The sequence below is a fragment of the Panthera onca genome, chromosome A1 (assembly GCF_046562875.1).
Source record: "Panthera onca isolate mPanOnc1 chromosome A1, mPanOnc1 haplotype 2, whole genome shotgun sequence".
Classification (NCBI taxonomy): domain Eukaryota; kingdom Metazoa; phylum Chordata; class Mammalia; order Carnivora; family Felidae; genus Panthera; species Panthera onca.
The window spans coordinates 173,931-195,825 of record NC_138339.1 but is presented as its reverse complement, the minus strand read 5'-3'; the positions used below and the strand labels follow the sequence as shown (position 1 = coordinate 195,825).

At 49.0% G+C, this 21,895-nt stretch overlaps 1 protein-coding gene across 1 annotated transcript in view; it reads right to left on the bottom strand.

Annotated features, from left to right (window-relative positions):
* Nucleotides 1–13,304, bottom strand: part of AHRR (aryl hydrocarbon receptor repressor) — an 82,574-nt gene extending 69,270 nt beyond the window's left edge. The window contains exons 1-2 of the mRNA XM_078444034.1: nucleotides 13,205–13,304; nucleotides 3,456–3,528 (exon numbers count right to left, since the gene is read on the bottom strand). Coding sequence (XP_078300160.1) covers nucleotides 3,456–3,520 — 65 coding nt within the window. The 5' untranslated portion in view covers nucleotides 3,521–3,528; nucleotides 13,205–13,304. The remainder of the gene's footprint in view (nucleotides 1–3,455; nucleotides 3,529–13,204) is intronic.
* Nucleotides 13,305–21,895: the final 8,591 nt, after the last annotated feature.

Genomic DNA, 21,895 nt, shown 5'->3' with positions numbered 1-21,895 from the left:
ACAGGGATAGTTCAGGCTCAGTGGAAGAGAGCCCTGGCACCAAAGATATAAAATACCTGGCGTACATCTGGCAACGCTCCCTGAACTGATGCGCAGATTCAGTGTAATCACAATCAAAATTCCAACAATGCTCTTTATAGGAATTGACACACTGATTCTAAAATTTACGTGGAAACGCAAAGGACCAAGAATAACCAATGAAATAGCAAAATCGGGGGACCTATCCTTCTGACTTTAAGCCTGTCATAAATCTACACTGTTCAAGATGGCTTGGTATTACGGAAAAGATAGAAATATAGAACAAGGGAACAGAGTAAGGAGTCTAGAAATAAACCCACAGATTTTGGACAATTCATTTGATGAAGATACTATGGTAGTTCAAGGGAAAGAAAGTCCCTCCAATAACGGGGCTGGTCAACTGGAAACCCATGAAAACAGGTGAACACCAACTGTCACCACACATAATCCCCCCAAATTAACTCCAAGTGGGTCACAGACCTAAATCTATAGCCTATTATAAAACTTTACAAGAAAATACATAAGATCTTTGAGACCTTGGGATAGCCACAGGACTCTTAGAATACACACATACACTCAAACTCATAAAAGAAAAAAATGGGTAAGTTGATCTTCATCAATATCTTTTAAATGTCTTTTGAAAATCACCATTAAGAAAATGAAAGGGGGGAGCCTGGGTGGCTCAGTCAGTTGTGCGTGCGACTCTTGATCTCAGGGTCATGAGCTCGAGGCCCATGTTGGGCATAGAGATCAGTTTTTATTTATTTATTTATTTATTTATTTATTCATTCATTTATTCATTTATTTATTTATTTATGAAATTTATTGTCAAATTGGTTTCCATACAACACCCAGTGCTCATCCCAACAGGTGCCCTCCTCAATACCCATCACCCACCCACCCCTCCCTCCCACCTCCGATAAACCCTCAGTTTATTCTCAGTTTTTAGGAGTCTCTTATGTTTTGGCTCCCTCCCTCTCTAACTTTTTTTTTTCCTTCCCCTCCCCCGTGGTCTTCTGTTAAGTTTCTCAGGATCCACATAAGACTGAAAACATATGGTATCTGTCTTTCCCTGTATGACTTATTTCACTTAGCATAACACTCTCCAGTTCCATCCACGTTGCTACAAAAGGCCATATTTCATTCTTTCTCATTGCCACGTAGTATTCCATTGTGTATATAAACCACAATTTCTTTAATGTTTATTCACTCTTGAGAGAAAGAGTGTGAGTGGGGCAGGGGCAGAGAAAGAGGGAGGCACAGAATCTGAAGCAGGCTCCACACTCCGAGCTGTCAGCACAGAGCCCAGCGTGGGGCTCGAACTCATGAACCACGAGATTATGGCCTGAGCTGAAGTCGGACCCTCGACTGACTGAGCCACCCAGGCGCCCCTAGAGATTACTTTTTTAAAAAAGAAAATGAAATGAAAAGGTAAGCCATAGATTGGGGGAAAATGTCCACAAGAACTTGTATCCAGAATACGTAAAGCAGTTTCAAAACTCAGTAAGAAGACAGCAGAGAAGATATGTGGATGGCACACAAGCACATGAACAGACGCCCAGCGCCCGTGGGGAATGAGGCAGATCAAGCCGTGTTGAGGCGGCACCACCGCCCATAGGGGACCTGGGTAGAAGGCAGAGGACCGAGAGCCCCTGCGCGCTGCCGGGAAGCAAGACGGTGCAGCTGCTTTGGAAAACAGCTTGGTGGTTCCCTAAAAGTGAACACACATCTGCTGTCTGAGTCAAAATCCCACTCCTAGGTATTTACCCAAGAGAAAGGAAAACATACATCCACACAAAGACTTGTGTGTAAACATTCGTGGCAGCTTTGCCTGCAACGGCCCAAACCTGGGAAGCACCTGAATGTCCATCTGCAGGTGAGTAAACAAAGCGGTGCGTGCAGACCCTGGAGCACTACTCGGCAGCAAACAGGAGCACTACTCGGCAGCAAACAGGAGCACTACTCGGCAGCAAACAAAAAACAGCAAACTCGGAAGCAAACGCTTCGTGTGCACGGAGCGTGGATGGACCTCAAGATCAGGCTGAAGGAAAGAAGCCCAACAAAATGGTGTTTGATTCCACTTACGGAAGATTCCAGAGATGCAAAGCAGGCTACGGCACAGAGCACGTCAGGGCTGCCCGGATGGAGGCGGAGGCAGGGACCGCAAGCACACAGGACACTCTGGGTACGATCCGAGTGTCGGTGACCTTGATTTTGGTGGTGTTCCATGGTGCATACACCTGTCAACTCGACCACATTTAACCACGTGCAGCGCCACAGCCTTCAGTTACAGCCCAATAAGGAGACAGATGCAAGTGACCAACACCTCCAGGAGCCCGTGGTGCCGCTCCTTACGCAACGTGACTGTGTGCTCACCAGAATGAACCCTGTCCAGCACGCACAAGCAGGACTCAGGCCCACCACTGCCCCGCCCCGGACCCAGTCGTGGAAACACTCAGCCGCCTCCTGCCTCACCCTCCACTTGCAGAGCCCAGGAGGCCCGCGGTGGCCACACAACCAACTCAGGTGACAAACTCACTTTCCGAAGCCCCGCCCCTCAAGCCTTTGTTGCCTATCCTTGGGTGGGGGCCCCTCACAGAACCCTGCAGCCACCAGGGCCCAGGAGGGCGGCCTGGGTCACAGAAACACAGGCCCAAACACAAGCCTTATATACACATGCTCACACTGACTCAAACCGAGCTATATTATACACACACACACACACACACACCAGAAACTCAGCCAACAGTGCACACACTGCAGGACCCCCTTGGAGGAGCCAGAGGCAGCCCCTGGGCTCTGGGAACCACACCCGCTGGCCTCATAGCAGGGCAGTCCCAAACCCCTGCCACAGAATTCACACCTTGTTGTCCTGAACACCTTTGGGCTGCTGGCGGACTGTGAACACTGCTGTTGTGCCCAGGAGGTGAGGGTCACAGGTTCCTTTCTCTACTCTGTAAACCTCCTGGAGGCCCACAGGCAGGGGGACAAGCCCCACAGTGTCCTTCACGTGTGGCAACGCTCGCAGGGGCCGTGGGTGTGTCCTTGCGAGGACAGGTTTCGCCAGGGCAGGGAGGAGATCTGGTGCTCACCAAAAACCATGGTGACATCTCGGCCCCCCGTGTTGACTTTTTGCTGAAAGGTGTCACTCAGCTTTGCCTTGTCTTGCCTTGCAATCAAAGTTAGGAAAGCAGCCCAAAGTCGCTAAGAAAGGCAGCAGTGGGTTTCCAGCCGTGCAGAGAACCCACAACACGCCCGCCAGCCCCAGGCGCTGGGTCTCATGCTGTTTCTGCAAGCCCCTCTACCCATCGGAAAGACTCAGCGAAACCTCTCCCTCATTCACTTTATTCCTAAAATTCACTCCTTTCAATGAAAATGCAAATACTTTTCCCCTTCATCAGGAACAATCAGCAAAAACAGAAGATGTGATACTTTACTGTTTCTGAATGGGCTTCCTTCTTTTCCTTCCAGCATACATGCACTCCCCTGGTGGAATCATCATTTCTGGCCCTAAAAAAGGGGGGGGGGAGCATAAAGTTTGTTACGTTGAAGACAGCCCAGTGCCCGTATGACTCCCCAAACCACCAAAGGCAGCAGCATCGGCCAAGGTCGGCTGTGTCTCTAATCAAGGAGTCAACACTGAGCCCACGCTGGGGGACCCACTCCTCCTTGCCAACTGGACAAGACCCAAGGTGATTCTGGCACAAAGCCTGCCCACGTGAACCACTCACACCCCCTCTCACTCAGCAGGAAGGTGCTCAAGGGCCACGTGAGGACACACAGCCCTGACCATAACATCTCCCCTTGACCGGCAGCGTCATGGTCCCCCAGCCTGACCTGAGGATCTGAGTCACTACACTCACACAGAGAATAGCCCTCCACTCTTGCACCTGGCTCAGAAAGCTTACACTCTTGCACCTGGCTCAGAAAGTTAAATATCCTGAGCTTGTCCTCAGAAAACAGAAGCTGTTCCACAGGCATCCGGGAGCAGGAGACACAGCCAGGGTCCTAAGGAACAGTTTGCTGTGTCAGGGCTCTCATGGGGCTGTTTCCCTGGCAGGAGCCGCATGCACCCTCTCTTGGTGGAGTTTGTGGTGGGTCTCCTTCCTCTTTCCATCCCTCCCCTTTGTGGCCTTGCACTTCTGAGCCAACAGCCTTCCTCTTTTGTATGTAAAATCTCGCACTCAGCTCCATAGCCCTGGACTCCACTTTAGCCACTAACTCACGGCTGCAGCCCAGCTGAACACACCCACCAGCCTCCACCAGCAGTGCTGGACGTGGCGCCTGTATCTGAGAGTAGGTCCTTAAGGAGTAGCCCAAGACCTGTGTCCTAAGGCTGGTCAGTTCACCCATCACCTCAAGAAGGGCATCAAAATCTTGATTCTTCCATGCAGTGGGCTATCTGAACCCTCATAAACATCCTGTGCAGTGACCACTCATTGCTAGGCACTGGGCAAACAGAGTTGGAGAGTGGGTTAAGAGCCCTCGCCTGGCCTCAAGAAGAGGTAGGCCCAACACACAATGTTCACCCTGTGTGTGAAGTGCCATGAGAACATTGGAAATGTGTAACAAATGTGCTTTAAATATAAGAAACACACTTTGAACATAAAGATACAGGCAGGTAAAGTAAGTGGAGAGGAAAAGATATGCCACACAAACAGGAATCAGAAGAATCTGGGATAGCTATGTGAGTAAGACAAGATATAACCAGGGACAAGGACGGATATCGCATGAAGACATAGCAATCCTACATGTGTATGCATCTATAAAATATGTGGAGCAAAAATGAATAAAACTGAACAGATAATTCGTCAGAGACGTCAACACTCTTGTCTCAGTAATCAATACAATAAGTAAACTGAAAATCAGGAAGGATTTAGAATACCCAAACAGTAACAGACTTGAACTACAGAACTCTCCACCCAACGACAGCAGAGTGTGTATTCTGTGTACATGGAGCATTCATCAACATAGACCAAATTCCAGGACTTAGAACAATCCTGAACAAATTTAAAAGTATAGAAATCACACAAAGTATGTTCTGTGATAATAATGAGATTAAACTAGAAAGATATATGGAAAATTCCTAGATATTTTGAAAGCAACATGCTTCTAAATAACTATGGGTCAAAGAGAAGGTGCCAAAGAAATTTAAAGTATTTTGAACTTAATTAAAATGAAAACACAACATACCAGATTTTGTGGGACACGGCTGAGCAATACTTTAATGGAAACTGACAGTATTAAGCATTTATATTAGAAAAAAAATAAAAGATCTCAAATATTTTGAGCTTCCAATTTAGTAACTAGAAAAAGAGCAAATAAACCCAAATCAAGTAGAAGGACAGAAATAATAAAGAAGAAAAATCAATGAAACTTAAATAGAAGAAGAGAAAAATTGATGAAATCAAAAGTTGGTTCCTTGAAAAGATCAATAACATTGATACACCTCTAGCCAGATTGGTCAAGAAATAGAGAAGACACAAATGACCAAAATCAGGATGAAAGAGGGGTCATCACTACAGATCCCACAGGCATTAGAAAGAAAATAAGAGTATATGACTAGGAACTTACTTGTATCCCCCCAATTCCATATGTTGGAGCCTTAATCCTGCATTGGAAGGGGTGCCTTTAAGGAAGTGATTAAGGTTAAATGAGGTCTTAAAAGTGGAGACCTGACCTGTTAGAACTGTTGCCCTTATAAGAAGAGGAAGAGACACCAGGGGTCTCTCTTCACTATGTGTACAGAGTCATTGCAAACCAAGAAGAGAGCTCTCACTGGAAACGAAATCTGAAGCTTTGGGAAGGTCATGGAGAAGACGTGACTGCCAGCTGAACTGTAAGCTGGACCCAGGTACTAGGAAGGTACTCATCCCCTCCCCTGTCCTTGGATGTGGGTTCCACTCAACTTTCCTGCTCCCAGAGGCTGGTCCAAGGACACAGCCTTGAATTGGGGATGTTCTGTTGAGAACACATGCAAAGTATACACGGCTGAGCCCAGTTACGACCTCTTTATAAGCTCTTAAGACATAGCCAGTGAGTATGGGATCTACTCATCTTTCTGCCATCTGAGACAAGCTTTCATATGTAAGTTCTCTTTGCTTATTAAAACTGCCACCTACCTGGCGAGTGGCTGGTAGTGGGAGTGGCTGCCACTGGGAGTGGCTGCCTGGGAGTGGCTGCCTCTTTCTTGGTCTCTCCCTGCCCTCCATAAACAGGGGCTAACTTCAGAATACACCTAGGAAGTTCCTGAGGAGTTTGCAAAACCACCAAGCAGGCACCTGGATCTTGGACTCCCAGCATCCAGAACTATGAGAAATAAATGTCTGTGGTTTAAGTCACCCAGTCTATGTATTTTGTTATGGCAGCCCAAGCAGACTAAGACAAATACTATCCCCACAAATCCAACAATTTAGATAAAACAGACCAGTTCCTTGAAAAGCACAATCTACCAAAACTCACTCAAGAAAAAAACTGTTTGGTCTGGTCCTACCTCTATTGCAACAACAAACAAACAAACAAACAAACAAACAACAATAACAACCAAAAAACACCTAGGCCCAGATGGTTTCACTCGTAAATTTTACCAATTAAAGAAAAGAGTAATAATACCAATTCTCTGCAAACTTTGGAAGAATACTGAAATTAAAATTGAAAATTGAAAACTCATTTATAAGTTCAACATTACTCTGATACAAAAACCAAAGACACTTCAAGAAAACTACAGACTGATATCTCCCATGAACACAGACACAAAAATCCTCAATCAGATATTAGCAAATGGAATCCAGCAAAACAAACAGGGCAAAACATCACCACAAGTGAGGGTTATCCAAGAATTCAAGGCTGCTTCAACATCCAAAAATTGACCACTGTAATTCACTACATTAATAAACTAAAGAAAAAATACATATGACCATCTTACACATGAAAAAAAGGTATTTAACAAAATCCAAACTCATTCATAACAATGAAAAACTCTCATCAAGCTAGGAATAGAAGAAAACTTAATTACTCTAATAAAGGGCATCTACAGAAATGCCTACACCAGCGTTACAACCCACAGCGGGAAACTGAGCTTGTCCTCTGAGTTCACAAGCACGGCCCTTCATTTCCCTTCCTACTCTGTGCCACATGTGTGTCCTAGTCAGGGCAATAAGGTGAGAAAAAGCAATGCCAGAACATTGGGAAAGGAAGAGACAGAACTCTATTCCCAGACAACACAACTCTACATACAGAAAATTCCAAAAAGTTTACTAAGGTAAATGTCTTATAATAATTGAGTTCAGCAAGGTCAAAGGGTAAAAGGACAAGATACAAAAGTCAAGTGCGTTTCTGTAGAGTAGCAATGAACAATCAGAACACAGATTTTTAAAAAGCAGTACCATTTATAATAGCACCAAAATAAAAATGAAATACTTAGGTATTTCAAGAAGTTCACTATGTGTATAACTGGGCTCTAAAGAGTAGGAGGTTATAGAAGGCGACAGAAAGAAATTTAATAAATAGTAAAAATTTGTCCAAACATAATATAAACTTACAGATTTCAGAAGGTCAATAAGTTCCAAGCACAAAAACATTTAAAAAAATTACAGCAAGGCCAGTCATAATCAAATTGCTCATAACCAGTGATATATAGAACAATGTTAAAAGCCACGAGAGAAAATGGCCATCGGGTACAGAGAAACAAAGGTAAGAATGAAAGTGGGTGCCTCATCAGAAAAGTGTAGAGACTACGTCTTTAAAGCACGGAGAGAAAAACCCTGAAACTTAGAATTCCACACCGTTTGAACATAGCTTTCAAAACTGAAGGCTAGAGACTTTTTCAGACATACAAAAGCTGAAAGAATTCACTGCCAGCTGACCCACACTATAAGAAATGTGAAAGGGTGTCTTCAGGCCAAAGGAAAATGATACCAGATGGTAACATGGGTCTACAAAATGGAACAGGAGGCACAGAAAACAGGAACTGCTGGGTACAAAACCAAGGTTTGTTCTTACTATTTAAATGTCTTCAAAAGATAACTGTTTAAACAGCAATGATAATAAGGTATCGTGGGGTTTATAACATATGTAGCTGTCAGGGCAACTGTAGCAACTATAGCGCCTGGGCCAGGAGGGGAAGATTGAAGGACCCTGGGGCAGGCTCCTATGCTGTTGTTCCCTAGGAGGTACCCTCGTCCTCAAAAGTTGTGCCAGGTATCCATTTATTGCCTCCAGGCTCCAAATCCACCCCTCCTTGCTCGTTCTGCATGCCTGGCAGACCCTTCAAGCATTTCTTCTTTTATAGCACAGTATGGCCCCTGCCAGCAGAGGCCCCGGAGGGACTTTGCAGGAATAAGGGGCTTCTGCTCCCAGGGTTTTAGATTTTCCTTTGCTCCGGTTCACCACCACCAGAGGTGGAGAAACTCAGTGACCTTCTCCACCATCCACGGGGCTGAACTATACCCTCTCCAGGCCCGAGGGACCATGTCCAAGGGCATGCTTTCAGCATGCTCTCTCTGCCAGCCCTGGAGTGCCCTCAGAGTCGCCTTGTCACCCTTACAGCCACTCCACCATTGTAGACATTTCTTCCTCAAAGTCTCTCAGTTCAAACAAGAAGTTAAGTTAAAAATACAAAAAGCTGATTTTTAAAAGTTACATACTAAAAACATGACTTGTCAGGGATTTGTTCCTATGTAATCAGGGAGCCCAAGTGAGACTGGATGATTCGATACTGATAGCTGCCCATCTGTGCTGGTTGATGAGTAAGTTGGGCTCATCATAAAATTCCCTCCCTTTTCGTCAAAGATTTGAAATTCTCCATAAGAAAAGGTTTTTAAAAAGCATTAAAAAGAAGCAAAATGTGGCATAAGAGCAGACAATCTGTGGTGCCAAGGCCGTTCGACGGGGAAAGAAGAGTGTCTTCAGCAAAGGGGTAAACCGAGTGCCCACATGCAAGAGGATGAAGTTGTTTCCTGCCTGACACCATAGGAAAAACCAGCAAAATTAAAGACCTAAGTGTAAGAGCTCAAATTATAAAATCCTCAAGGATAACATGGGGCTCTAGCTTCATGACTTTAAATTTGGCAACAGATTCTTAGATATGTCACCAGAGGCACAAATAAAAAAGTTAAAAAAAAAATACATGGGACTCCATCAAAATTAAAAACCTGTGCTTCGGAGGACACAGTGAAAAGACAACCCACAGAATGGGAGAAAGCGTTTGCAAATTATGCATCTGATAAGTCTACTATTCAGGACATATAAAGAATTCTTACAACTCAACAACAACAAAAAGACAAACAGTACAATTAAAAATGGGCAAAGGACTTGAACAGACATTTCTCCAAAGAAAATATACAAATGGCAACAAACACATGAAAAGATGCTCCACATCATTAGTCACTAGGGAAATGTAATGAAAGCCACAAGGAGACAGCATTTCACTCCCCACTAGGATGGCTACCAACAAAACAAAGGGAAAATGGCAAGTGTTGGTGAGGACGCGGAGCGACTGGGACACTGTGGCTGCTTTTGCCAACGGAAAATGGTACAGCTGCTGTGGGAACCAGCGCGCAGTTCCCCGAAGAGTTAGAGTTACCACACACCCCAGCAAACTCCACTCCTAGGTGTAAGTTCAAGAGAATTGAAAACACACATTTAAACAAAATCTGGCACACAAACGCTCATAGCTTCATTATTCACAAAGAGCCAGAAAGCGTAAACCGCCCAAAGCCCACCAACTGATGAACAGATAAACGAAGTGTGGTCTATGCACACAGCCACATAAAGGAATGGGGTTCTGATGCGCACCACCACACAAATGAGCCATGAAGATACACGAGAGAAGACAGACACAAAGGGTCAGGTATTGGTTCCATGTGGAAGGAATGTCCACAACAGGCAAACCCATAGACAGAAAGTAGGGCAGTGGTTGCCAGGGCTGGGAGGAAGGAATGGGGAATGACTGTTTAATGGGTGCAGAGTTTAACTTGGGGTGAAGAAAATGTTTTGGAAGTAGACAGAGGTGGTAGGTGCCCAACTTCGGTGATATGCTAAATAAATACACTGAACAATACGTTTTTAAATGGTTACTTTTAGGTTATGTGAGTTTTACCTCAACGAAAAGCACAACACAAATCTATATGCAAATACAGGTGGAGTTTTCAGAGTGGAGAAGTGGATAGAGCACACTGGAAATGTCTGAGGGTGTTCTGCACAGAGGGAGCGGACAATGGGTGGGAGCTGCAGGGCCCTGGGGGACAGATGTACATTTCTGGGCTGCCAGGGATGAAGTGGGCAAGCACAGGAGCGTTCTGGAGCGTGTGCAGGGATGTGGCCTGGCGGCTGCAGGCTACAACACAAACGGGTGGACGGATGCTTTGGCCTTCTCGGCCTCACCCTGTGCCACGGCCACCATGCGTGCACTTCTCTGGGAAGCCAGGTCGGGCCTTCAGTGGCTGGAGGCCAGAGTGCAAGGTCACCATCCCAGGCCTGGCCCCAGCTTAGGGGGACAAAAGGCCAGGGATGTTTCCTTGCACCCCGAGAGGGGCCAAGCACTCAACAGCCCACAGAGCCACCCGTGAAGCCAAAGGTGAAGGAGAACCGGGGCGCCTGGGTGGCTCAGTCGGTTGAGCGTCCGACTTCGGCTCAGATCATGATCTCACACTCCGTGAGTTCGAGCCCCGCGTCGGGCTCTGTGCTGACAGCTCAGAGCCTGGAGCCTGCTTCCGATTCTGTGTCTCCCTCTCTCTCTGCCCCTCCCCTGCTCATGCTCTGTCTCCCTCTGTCTCAAAAAAATAAATAAAAACATTAAAAAAATTTTTTTTTAAAAAGGTGAAGGAGACCCCATCCCCAGCATCACCATTCCTCAAATGAGCCCCAAGCCAGGAGCAGGGATGGTGTGGGGGTGGAGGAGATGACAGAGAAGATGAGGAGGGGGCCAGGGACACTCCCACGGGGGGTGGCACTGACCCCCTAGTTACCCTTCACCCACAGCCCTCTGCCCCAAAGCAGAAGCTGGGACAGGATCCAGGCCCCGTCTTGCACACTGCCTGCCTGCCCCACAAAGCCACGTTCTCCCTCCATGTCTCCACCTCAGCATTCAGAATGACCCCCAAAACACAGGTTACGGCAAAAGCAACAACCAAGGGCAGATAAAAGTCTCCAGGCACCACCCCCATTGGGGTTTGTGTGGAAGAAATTAAAGGAGTCGGCCCATTGACACCACCCCCCACAGAACTCGCTGGAAAAACCACAGTTTGGGGTTCCATCTGTGCTGAGGTTTCTGCCCTAGGAACCCAACATGTAGGAAGTGGATAGTACGGCAGCAGGTTGCTCCATTTTACTAAATACGTGCCCTCTCCTCAAAAAGATGAAGCCTCCTTGGGATAGGACCAAACTCCTTGAAGAAATGCCCCTCTGAGGCAAGACACAGGTCTCTGCCTCAGATGCAGGTGACAGACGCCTTGTCAGTAAGCAGGGGAGGGGGAAGGCAGGAGACCCTCCACACTGGGCTCCTTGCGGCCTGCGGTTGGCCTGGACCAGGGTCTTTTCTGCAACCATGGTCATTGCTGGGGTGGGAGGTGGCCAGAAGCCTGGGCACCACAGGGGAACCCGCGGGTGGGAGCTGGGCCCAACACGGTGGTTTGTGGACCTTCCATCGCTGCTAAGCTCTGAGCTGACCGTGGGTTTCTTTGGAGAAACCTGAGCTTTTATGAGAATTTTTCTCTTATGGTAAAAGCAATGACTGTCCCAAAATTAAAACCCCTCCGCATGCAGTGGTGCCCCATCACCCCTGTCTGGGTGTGTGTCCCGAGCCATCTTTCCACAGGCACGCAGTGCTGCTGAACTGCACCAGGAGCTCTGAGTCCAAACTCCAGCAGTTACCAGCAAAGTCCTCATCATAAAGGAGGTGAGTGCCAGCCACAGGCCGCTGCAGGGCCGCTGCTGACCACACAGCCTCCCATGCCGGGCTGCTCTGCCTGCTAGCCCCCCACCAGGAGTGGAGACAGCCTGCACATCAGCACAGGGTCTCCTCTTAATGGTGGGTGCTAAGAGCGCCACCATGATAGGGCTCCCATCCGGGAGCCTGCAGAAGCCAGACGTGATCCCAAATGGCGGATGTTGGGTGGAGGCTGTCCAGGCTTAGGGGCCGGCCTCTACCAGAGGCTGTCTGAAGACTGCCCTCAGTGAGTCAGGCTGCTGACCAGGCCAAGAAAAGGCCGGGTACACAACTGTCAAGGATCCAGAGCTTGGGGACAGAAGATGTCCCAGGCACACACTTAAGCACCCCCTTTTGCGTCAAGCCCCTCAAGGACTAGCTACGGCTGGTCAAACAGAGGCCACGGGTAAGTCGTAGGGGCTTCCCTCCACCCCCCATGAGATACCTGGGGCAGCCAAAGCTGAAGGCCCACTGGGCAATTCCAAAGGGGGAAGATGCCTCCAGCCCCAGCCCCTGGACACAGAGGAGGGAGGACGCAAGAACAGAGCTGCCCGAGGCCTCTGACCTCCGACCCTGACGCCTCACCTGCCCCTGAGGGTGGCCCCTTAACCAACTGGAGTCACAGTGGGAACAACAGGGTCGGGAGGTCCCTGATGGTCTGTGCTGGGCCCACAGTCTGGGATTTTTGACCACTCGAATGAAGACTTTTGGGGAAAAAACCTTTCTTGGTGCCGCTAACCGAAACCGAGCGAATTCCTGGAACACGGGCCCTTCCGCTCTTCCCAAGTGTGAGCACCAAGGCTGGTGCTCCCGCCCGGAAGGAGGGCGTCAAGCTGCGCCGCCCCAGCTCCAAGGACCCCCACCTCCGGCCTCCTCCACTCGCCGCCCTGGGGAGGGCTGGGGGGGGGGGGGCAGGTCGCCGCCCTGGGGAGGGCTGGGGGGGGGGGGGGACAGGGCGAAGCCCCCTACCAGCATCTGCCCAAAAGAGCTACTGAAAGAAACTGGACCGAGAGCAAAGGGCAATTAGCCCCCCCGGCCCCAAGGCGGTGGGTCACAGGCAGGAGCTTCGATCCACAGCTTGCGGGGGCGGGGGGACCGAGGGGCCACGAGCAGGGGCAGAGGGTCGGCTTCCCTCAAACGTCCCGTTTCCATTTTCAGTTAAGAAGTGGCCGGTCGGACCCCACGGCCCACGGCGGCGAGGATGGGGCGGCAGGAGGGCAGAGCCAGCGGGGCCAGCGGGGCGCGCCCCTGCGCACTTACCCGGGCCGGGAGCTCTGGTGGCGCGGCTGCCGGCGCTCGCATCTCGGGGACCCGCAGCGGCCGCGGCTGCGGAAGGACGGCCCCACCCCGGCACGCGAGCCGCCCCGCCCCGCCCCGCGGCCCAGCGGACCCGGGAGGCGGCAGGGGGCGCGCGCGCGCGCGCATCGCGTCCCCGAGGTCTGTCCAGGACTCCGTCCGCTCGGGGTGCCCTGTGCCCTTCGAGGCCCCTGTGCTCCCGGCGGGAGCCCCAGACTCTACTCACCGCCCCCAGTCACGCGTCCCCACCCACCTGCTCCCTCGGAGGCAGAGCCGGCACCTGCGCTGCAGAGAAGTGGGGCCCGGGCTCCCCTCCCCTGCCCTCCCCTCTCCTGCGGCCTCGGTCCTGCGGTAATCGCGAAGAATCAAAAGGACTAAAAAGTTTTATGAACTGTAGGGGCGCCTGGGCGGCTCGGTGGAGCAAGTGTGGGACTCGGGATTTCAGCCCAGGTCACCATCCCAAAGCTGGGGCGTTTGAGCCGGGCATGGACTCCACGCTGATGGGATTCTCTCCCTCTCTCTGTCGCTCTTAAAATCAATAAACATTTTTTTTTTTAAGTTTTACAAACTATAAAATATTAACATAATACGTTCGTCCTGAACTTTCCAGGACAGGCCAGGTCTTTGCGGATGTCCCAGTCCAGAACCCACCAGGCTGGGGCCCTGCTCGGCTCACCCGCACTCTGCAGGCGCGTATCCCCCCCTCCCCCTCCTCCCTGGGCCACGGCGGCGGCTCCTTCTCTTCCACCCTGAAGGTCTGTGGCCCCCTCCCCTGCTCCACCAGGCGTCCTGACTTTGCACAACCCCCACACCCCCCAGGAGCCCGGCCTCACATCCTGTGGTCTCTGCCCAGCGTCTGAGGGGACACCAGAGACCCCAGCGCGCTCCGACGCCACTGTCCTCACCTGGCCCGCCGTGGGATCGCTCCACCCCCATCCCAAGTCTAGTCCCTGGGTGGTCTCAAGGACCCACCCCTCACCCCAGCCCCACCGGGCTTCGCCACATCTAGTCCAGTAGAGGCTCCCCGTCCAGCCCCACAGCTGCAGCCAAAGGTATTTCTCTAGGCCCCACCAGGCTCTGAGCAAAATCCCAACTCCCCGCGCGCTCCCAAAGTCCTTCCCTTCGTAGACTCACTGCTGTGCTCTGAATGTGAGCCTCAGAACCCGTGCCTTCGCTGTCCCCTCACAGAAATGCTCTTCTCTAGATACCCGCAGGGGAGCAGCCTGTTCCTGTGCCCTCAGAAGACCCACTCCATACCAAGGCCACCACTGTCCGTCTGCTCTCCCTGCTCCTTTCCTGGTGCACACCTGAAATTACCGCAGGTGACAGGTAAACTTGCAGCTCTATTGCGATATATTGTATTTCTAAGTAGCTAAACGCAGTAGTTGCATTTTGATCCAACATTTGTAATGTGCATTGTGCACAGAGAAAAACTGAGGTTACAGGTGAACTGTAATTTTCTTTTAATTTCTACAATGCCTGAACATTTTTGCAGGAAGCATGTAGTACTTTTTTTTTTTTTTTTGGTTGTTGTTCAATAAGTACACATGTGTATGATTTCCAAGGAGGGGGAGGGCACATCTTGGCAGAAGTCAGGTGGGTCCAGGCCAATTGCGGGACCGTCTCCCAGTTTGGACCTTCGTAGTAAGAGCTGGCACTCCCCCACCTGGGAAGACAGCAGCTCCACACCCCCGGGGCTCCCTTTTAGCCTCGCTGTTCCCACACCATGAGGAACACCTCGCTGCCACTTCCCAGGACGGGCCCAGCACTGGTGATGCTGCACAGCCCCCGGTGCAGAGGAAAGCCAGTGTCCAGCTCCCCCTCCTCCCCGGAGACTGCCCTTGATGGGCATAAGCCACCCACTCCCAAGCAGTCCACACTTGTGAAGAGCCCACAGCAAAGACCATCCAGGCTCTGCCCATCACCTTGCCTGCATCATCGGCCTTCCCCCATCGGCCTTCACAGGTGCTATTCCCTCTGACTGCGAGGCTCTTCCCAGCTCGTCCTGGCCTGGCCTCGCTTCCCTCAGTGCAAGTTACCTCTAGAGGCAGAAGCCACCCCTGTGTCCCTCACCACCTGGCATTGGGATTTGGGGGAAGGTGCAGGAACTCTCATCCACCTTGTACCTGGCTGCAGCCCCAGAGCCGAGAACCACCCACTCTGGGGACAGAAAAGAGGGTGGGGGAGGGGAGAAGAGGGCCAATTTACCACAGTTTATTTCCTGACATATTTACTGTAATTTATTTCCTTTCTTGTACAGCCTCTCCCCACTCCCAACCCCCCCAGCCCTAACTGAACATGACTCATTTGCTTGGTTTTCTTTGAAGCAACTGTCCTCCACATCCTTCAGCAGCTCTGAAAATGCGCCTTCCGCAGAGTCCGCGAGTCGGATCACACTCCACGTGGGCAGCTCTGCCATCACCCCTCATCCTGGCTCCCTTCGACTTGTCCTCATGCCAGTTATTTCCCAAATTCCAGCCCTTCCTCTTGGTCTGTTCACTCAGCTTCCTGGAACGTGTCTTCTAGGAGTGTCCTAGTTAAAGGAATGCGGGAGGAAAAGGTCTTGAAAACTTTGTCTTTACAGCAAGTAGCAGAATTCACAGTGGACACAACCTTCCCTTGTGCTGTCCCTGCCGCGTGGCCAGTCCCTTCAAGTCTCAGGGTCACCTGTCCTCCTCTGAGACAGTAAGGGCCTCCTTGTCCCTGGGCTCTGATGCTCTTAAGCGTGGCCTTGTCCATCTGGAGTGTCCTTCCAAAGTCGCCTTACCTCCTTTAGTTCTGGAAAATGGCCCCATTTTTGTTTTGAAATTTTCTTCCCTAGTTTTTTTTTTTTTTTTCCCTGTTCTTCAGCCTTTTCCCTTCCAGATAGTCTATTTTTAACCTCTAAGATTTCTCATTTTGTTTTCTTTCTTATAGAATTTCAGTAAAACCTTGGATTGCAAGTAACTTATTCTGTAAGTGTTCTGCAAGAAGAACAAACATATCTAGTAAGTTTTAACTTGATAAACGAACAAGTCTTCAGATACGAGTAGTACGTGACACCGAACGTCACATCACAGCCGAGCCAATTGTTCCCTCTCTTTCTCAATGGGATTGTGGATGCCTGTCTCCCATGTGCAGTCTCAGGCCACAGTGTTTGGCAGAAATCAGTGATTTTTCAGAACATCGGAAGGTGCCCACAACCGGCACTGGTGTATTTTTGTCACTTCAAAGCACCCGTGGACAGTCCGTTGCTTTTCCAGACAAGAGTGAGCCTAGGAATGCTTTCCTTCATTCTAGGTCAGGCTGCCTGCAGACATAGACCCTCTCCTCTGCTGCCTCATTGCCAGTTCCATTACATGCAGTCTATGACAGGAGGTTATTAATGCTGTAGTCAACATCTGTGTGAACATACACCATGGCCCCAAGCAGGGAAAGGCTGAAAAGAAAGGTGGTGGGAGATGATTACAGTGGAAGAAGGAAATCGAGACATACGAACGAGGTATGTGATTGGCTGAAACTGCAAGATTTTATAAGAAGTCTACATTGACCATTTGCACGATACCAAAGAGCAAAGAACAAATAAGGGAGCCAAATGCAGCAAAAGGAGTTATGAGAACATCAAAGCAACGGCCACGCGTTCTGGAAGATGTAGAAAAGTTGCTTCTGGTTTGGGTAAATGAGAAGCGACCAGCAGGTGACACTGTGAACGAGAACTTCATCTGAGAGAAGGCAAAGGCCTTGTACACCGACCTCATAAGTAAACTGCCAGGTACGTCAACAGAAAACGAAGAAGGCTTCAAAGCAAGCAGGGGATGGTTTGATAACTTTAAGAGAAGTGGCATCCATAGTGTTGTGGGGCACAGAGAGGCTACGAGTTCAGATGCTAAGGCAGCGGAGGTGTTTGCTACCGAGTTCCAGAAGCTCATGGCTTCTGAGTGTTACCTGCCAGAGCAAGTTTTTAACTGTGATGCGACGGGGCTGTTTTGGAAAGAGACACCAAAGAGGATGTACATTACAGAAGAAGACAATGCAGTGCCCGGTCACAGGCCTGTGAAAGACTGTCTCACCCTCTTGTTTTGTGCTAGTGCAAGTGATTTCAAAGTCAAGCCCCCGCTCGGGTATCATTCCGAGAATCTACGAGCCTTCAGGAAATGCAAGGTGCAGAAGAGCCAGTTAAATGTCATGTGTGGGTCCAACAGCAAGGCTTGGGGCACACGTATCTTGCTCATTGAGTGGATCAACGAGGTCTTTGGTCCGGCAGTGAAGAAATACCTTTTAGAAAAGAATCTACCTGGGAATGCAAGCTGGTACAGCCACTCTGGAAAACAGTAACTATGGAGGTCCCTCAAAAAACTAAAAATAGAACTACCCTATGACCCAGCAATGGCACTACTAGGCATTTATCCACGGGATACAGGTGTGCTGTTTTGAAGGGACACATGCACCCCCATGTTTATAGCAGCACTATCGACAATAGCCAAAGTATGGAAAGAGCCCAAATGTCCATCGATGGATGAATGGATAAAGAATATGTGGTATATATACACAGTGGAGTACTGCTTGGCAATCAAAAAGAATGAAATCTTGGGGCACCTGGGTAGCTCAGTCGGTTGAGCGTCCGACTTTGGCTCAGGTCATGACCTTGCAGTTCGTGAGTTTGAGCCCCGCATTGGGCTCTGTGCTGACAGCTCAGAGCCTGGAGCCTGCTTCGGATTCTGTGCCTCCCTCTCTCACTACCCCTCCCCCACTCTCTCTTGCTCTCTTTCAAAAATAAATAAACATTAAAAAATTAAAAAAAAAAAAGAATGAAATCTTGCCATTTGCAACCACGTGGATGGAACTGGAGGGTATTAGGCTAAGTGAAATTAATCAGAGAAAGACAAAAATCATATGACTTCCCTCATATGAGGACTTTAAGAGACAAAACAGATGAACATAAGAGAAGGGAAACAAAAATAATATAAAAACAGGGAGGGGGACAAAACATAAGAAACTCTAAATATGGAGAACAAACAGGGTTACTGGAGGGGTCGTGGGAGGGGGGATGGTATAAATGGGGAAGGGGCACTAAGGAATCTACTCCTGGAATCATTGTTGCACTATATGCTAACTAATTTGGATGTAAATTTTAAAAAATAAAAAATAAAATTAAAAAAAAAAAGAAAAGAATCTACCATCCAAAGCCTTGCTGGTTATGGGTAATGCCGCAGCTTAGCCTCCAGGCTTTGAGGACGACTTACTGGAGGAATTCGAGTTCATTAAGGTCAAGTTCCTTCCTCCCAACACCACTCCAGTCCTCCAGCCCATGGATCAGCAAGTCATTTCAAACTTTAAAAGGCTTTACACCAAAGCACTATTCAGCGATGCTTCATGTGACTGAAGGAACAAACCTCACTGTCCGAGAGTTTTGGAAAAATCACTTCCACACCGTGAACTGCCTCAAGATCATCGATAAAGCCTGGGATGGGGGCACTGAGAGACCCCTCAGTTCTGCTTGGAGAAACCCGTGGCCCGGGTGCATTCTTGGACCTGACTTGGAGGGGCTTGCTCATGAAGAGCAGCCGCCAGTTGTCGATGAAACTGTGTCCTTGGGGAAGACCAGGGGACTGGAGGTGAATGAGGATGACATTCAGGAACTGGTGGAGGAGCATGGCCAGGAGCCGACCACCGACGAACTGATGAATCTGCATCGCGAGCAAGAGCTAGAGGTTATGGGGGAGATCTCGTATGCAGGGGAGGAGGAGAAAAAGGCCGAGGAATCCCTCGCTTCAAATGAGATCAAGGAGATGTGTAAAATGCGGGAAACAGTGCAAAATTTTGTAGAAAAGCACCACGCGAACAAGGCTGTAGCAGTGCGAGCAATGAATCTGTTTAACCACAATGCAATGTCACATTTCCGCGAAATCCTCAAAAGGAGGCAAAAGCAAGTGTCATTGGATAGGTTCCTTGTTAAAGGTGCACAAAAAGAAAAGGATTCCATTGAGCCAACAGATAGGGATTCCATTAGTGAGAGTGGAAGTAGTCCTCCCAATAACCCTCCTCTCTCGTTTCCCTCACACCAGCCACGAAGATTTTCAAAGGTGTTAGTTTACTTTTCTATTTTGTATTTTCTTTATTATTTTGTATATTACAGTATTGTGATCATTTTTATATGAATGCTTTGGGGTTGTGGAACGAATCATCTGAGTTTCCATTATTTCTCACGAGGAAATTTGCTTTGAGATACAAGTGGTTTGGATTACAAGCATGTTTCCAGAACGAATTATGTTTGCAAACCAAGCTTATAGTTCTTTTTTAAATGGATGCAGTATCTTTGGTCATCTCTCAGATACTGGCTGTAAATTGGGTTCTAAGATGTTTCTTCTGGTTCCTGAGTTGCTTCTTTTACAAATGTCAAGTGAACTTTCTTTGCTTCCTACAAGAGTGAGGCTCTGCCCTAATTAGACATGTTCTCAAGTGGTGAGTTTCTCTGACTTCCTGCCCTGGGACAGAGGGGCTTGCCCTGCAGGAAGCCTTCCCTTGTTCCCCTGCCTACGCCCCACTCCCCTTCACTGGCACTGCCCTCCTGTACCACCCTGCACTCTGTAGGAACGAGGAGCTTCTCCCCGGAACGTGGGGCCAGGAGTCTCCTGCACCAGCAGACCCTGAAGCTTTGTCTCCCTCTCTGGCTCTTTGTATTGTTTGAAGGCAATTTCAAGAGGAACTTTGCTATCTTAAAACCCTCTGAATTGTGAGCAGAAATGATCCTTTTTTAAACAAGGTGAAGCCCAGTCTGGCTGGCCTGTAGTGTCATCTGGTGGGAAGGGTGGACAGGGTCAGATGTGCCCTCCGCACTCCCCATGTCCATGCAGGAAAGAGCACGGTCTAGGGTGCCCTCTGTCCAAACTGAAGCCTAACCACCACTTACCATGTGACCTTGGCCAAATTATGGGCCCCCTCTGTCTCAATTTTTATCCACGAAGAGATAAGTGTAGACAAATGGAAGAATAGAGTACAGAGAAATTAACCCTCATATACGTGGTCAATGAGGTTTGACAAGGGTGCAAAGACCATTAAATGGGGAAGGACAGTCTTGCCAGCAAATGGTGGTAAGGAAAATGGATAGGCACATGCAAAAAAAAAAAAAAAAAAAAAAAGTTAGACCCTTACCTAACTCCATACATCTATTTCAAAATCAATCCGAGATTTGAAATCAGCGAGAAAACATTTAGAAGAAAACAGGAGAAAAGCCTCACGACACTGACATTTCTCCAAAGACAAATGAACAGCCAATAGGCCATGAAAAGATGCTCCACATCACTGATCGTTAGGGAAATGCAAGTGGAAACCAAGAGGGGATGTCACCTCACACCCATTAGGGTGACTATTAGCAAAAATTAACAACTCTTGGCGAGGACGTGGAGAAATGAGAACCTTGTGCACTACTGGGAAGAATGTGAAAATGGGTAGCTGCTGTAAAAAGTGGTATGGAAGTTCCTCAGACAAGTCCGCACAGAATTACCACGTAAGCTACCATTCTGGGTACATAACCAGACGTCTGACGAAGAACTGAAAGCAGTGACCTTAAGAGAGAGTTGTGTACCAATGTTCACAAGTCAACCACCAAAACGTGGAAACAAACCTGTCCGTCAACACATCAATGGGTGCGCAAAATGTGGGGTTTCCATTCCATTTCCATAATAACACTAGAATATTATTCAGCCTAGAAAGGAAATTCTGACACCTATGATGTGGATGACCCTCGGAGTTATGATGCTCAGTTAAATAAGCCAAGCACAAAAAGACAGATACTGCCACTGAGATGAGGTCCCAAGAGGAGTCAAATCCATAGATGTGGAGTAACATGGTGGGTGCCAGGGCTGGGAGTTAGGGTTTAATGGGGACAAAGTTTCAGTTTGGAAAGAGGAGAAGTTCTGGAGACGGATGGGAGTGCTGGCTGCACAGCACTGTGAATGTACTTAATGCCACTGAACTGTACTCTTAAAACTGTAAAAATGTAAATTTTTTTGCTATATATATTTTAACACATATACACACAAGAGGGAAGAATCCCCAGCTTTACCCATTTACCCACCAGGTATGTATGGTCCAGCTTTAGAGGCAGACATGGGCCAGACACCCAGAGCCTCTACTCTAGTGGGCGTCAGACACTGGCCAATCACATACACGCACTTACACACACTTACTCACATGTGCAACTGTGAGTAATGCTATGGAGAAGCTGTGAACCCCAGGTTACTCCTGGGCCCACCTGTCAGGTGATGTGAGGGTGAGGGATGAGGGGGGCCCACGCTGCCCAGCAGGACAGCCCCCCTGCCTGGGGGACCTGAGGGGTTCAGGTGACAGGAGGATCCACGGGGACTGCTCAGCAACACAGGAGGGAGGGCGCATCTGCTCGCCTGCAGCCCCTCCCCTCCCCAGGAGGGGCCTCAATCCTCACCCACCCTGCGGAGGCCCTCCTCTGTCCCCAGACCCCCACCTGCTTTCCTCCTCGACCAGGCTCCTCTGGACTGACACAAGTGGCTCTCCCAGTTGGCTAGGTTAACTTTAGTGTGACCATAGCCGTGGCCACAAGTCAGGCCTTTCTGACCATTCCGGGATTATTTTCTTCACAAAGAGCCCAAGGCTGAAGCTGGCTGAGAATCCGGTGTCTCCAGCAGGTTCTTCATCTTC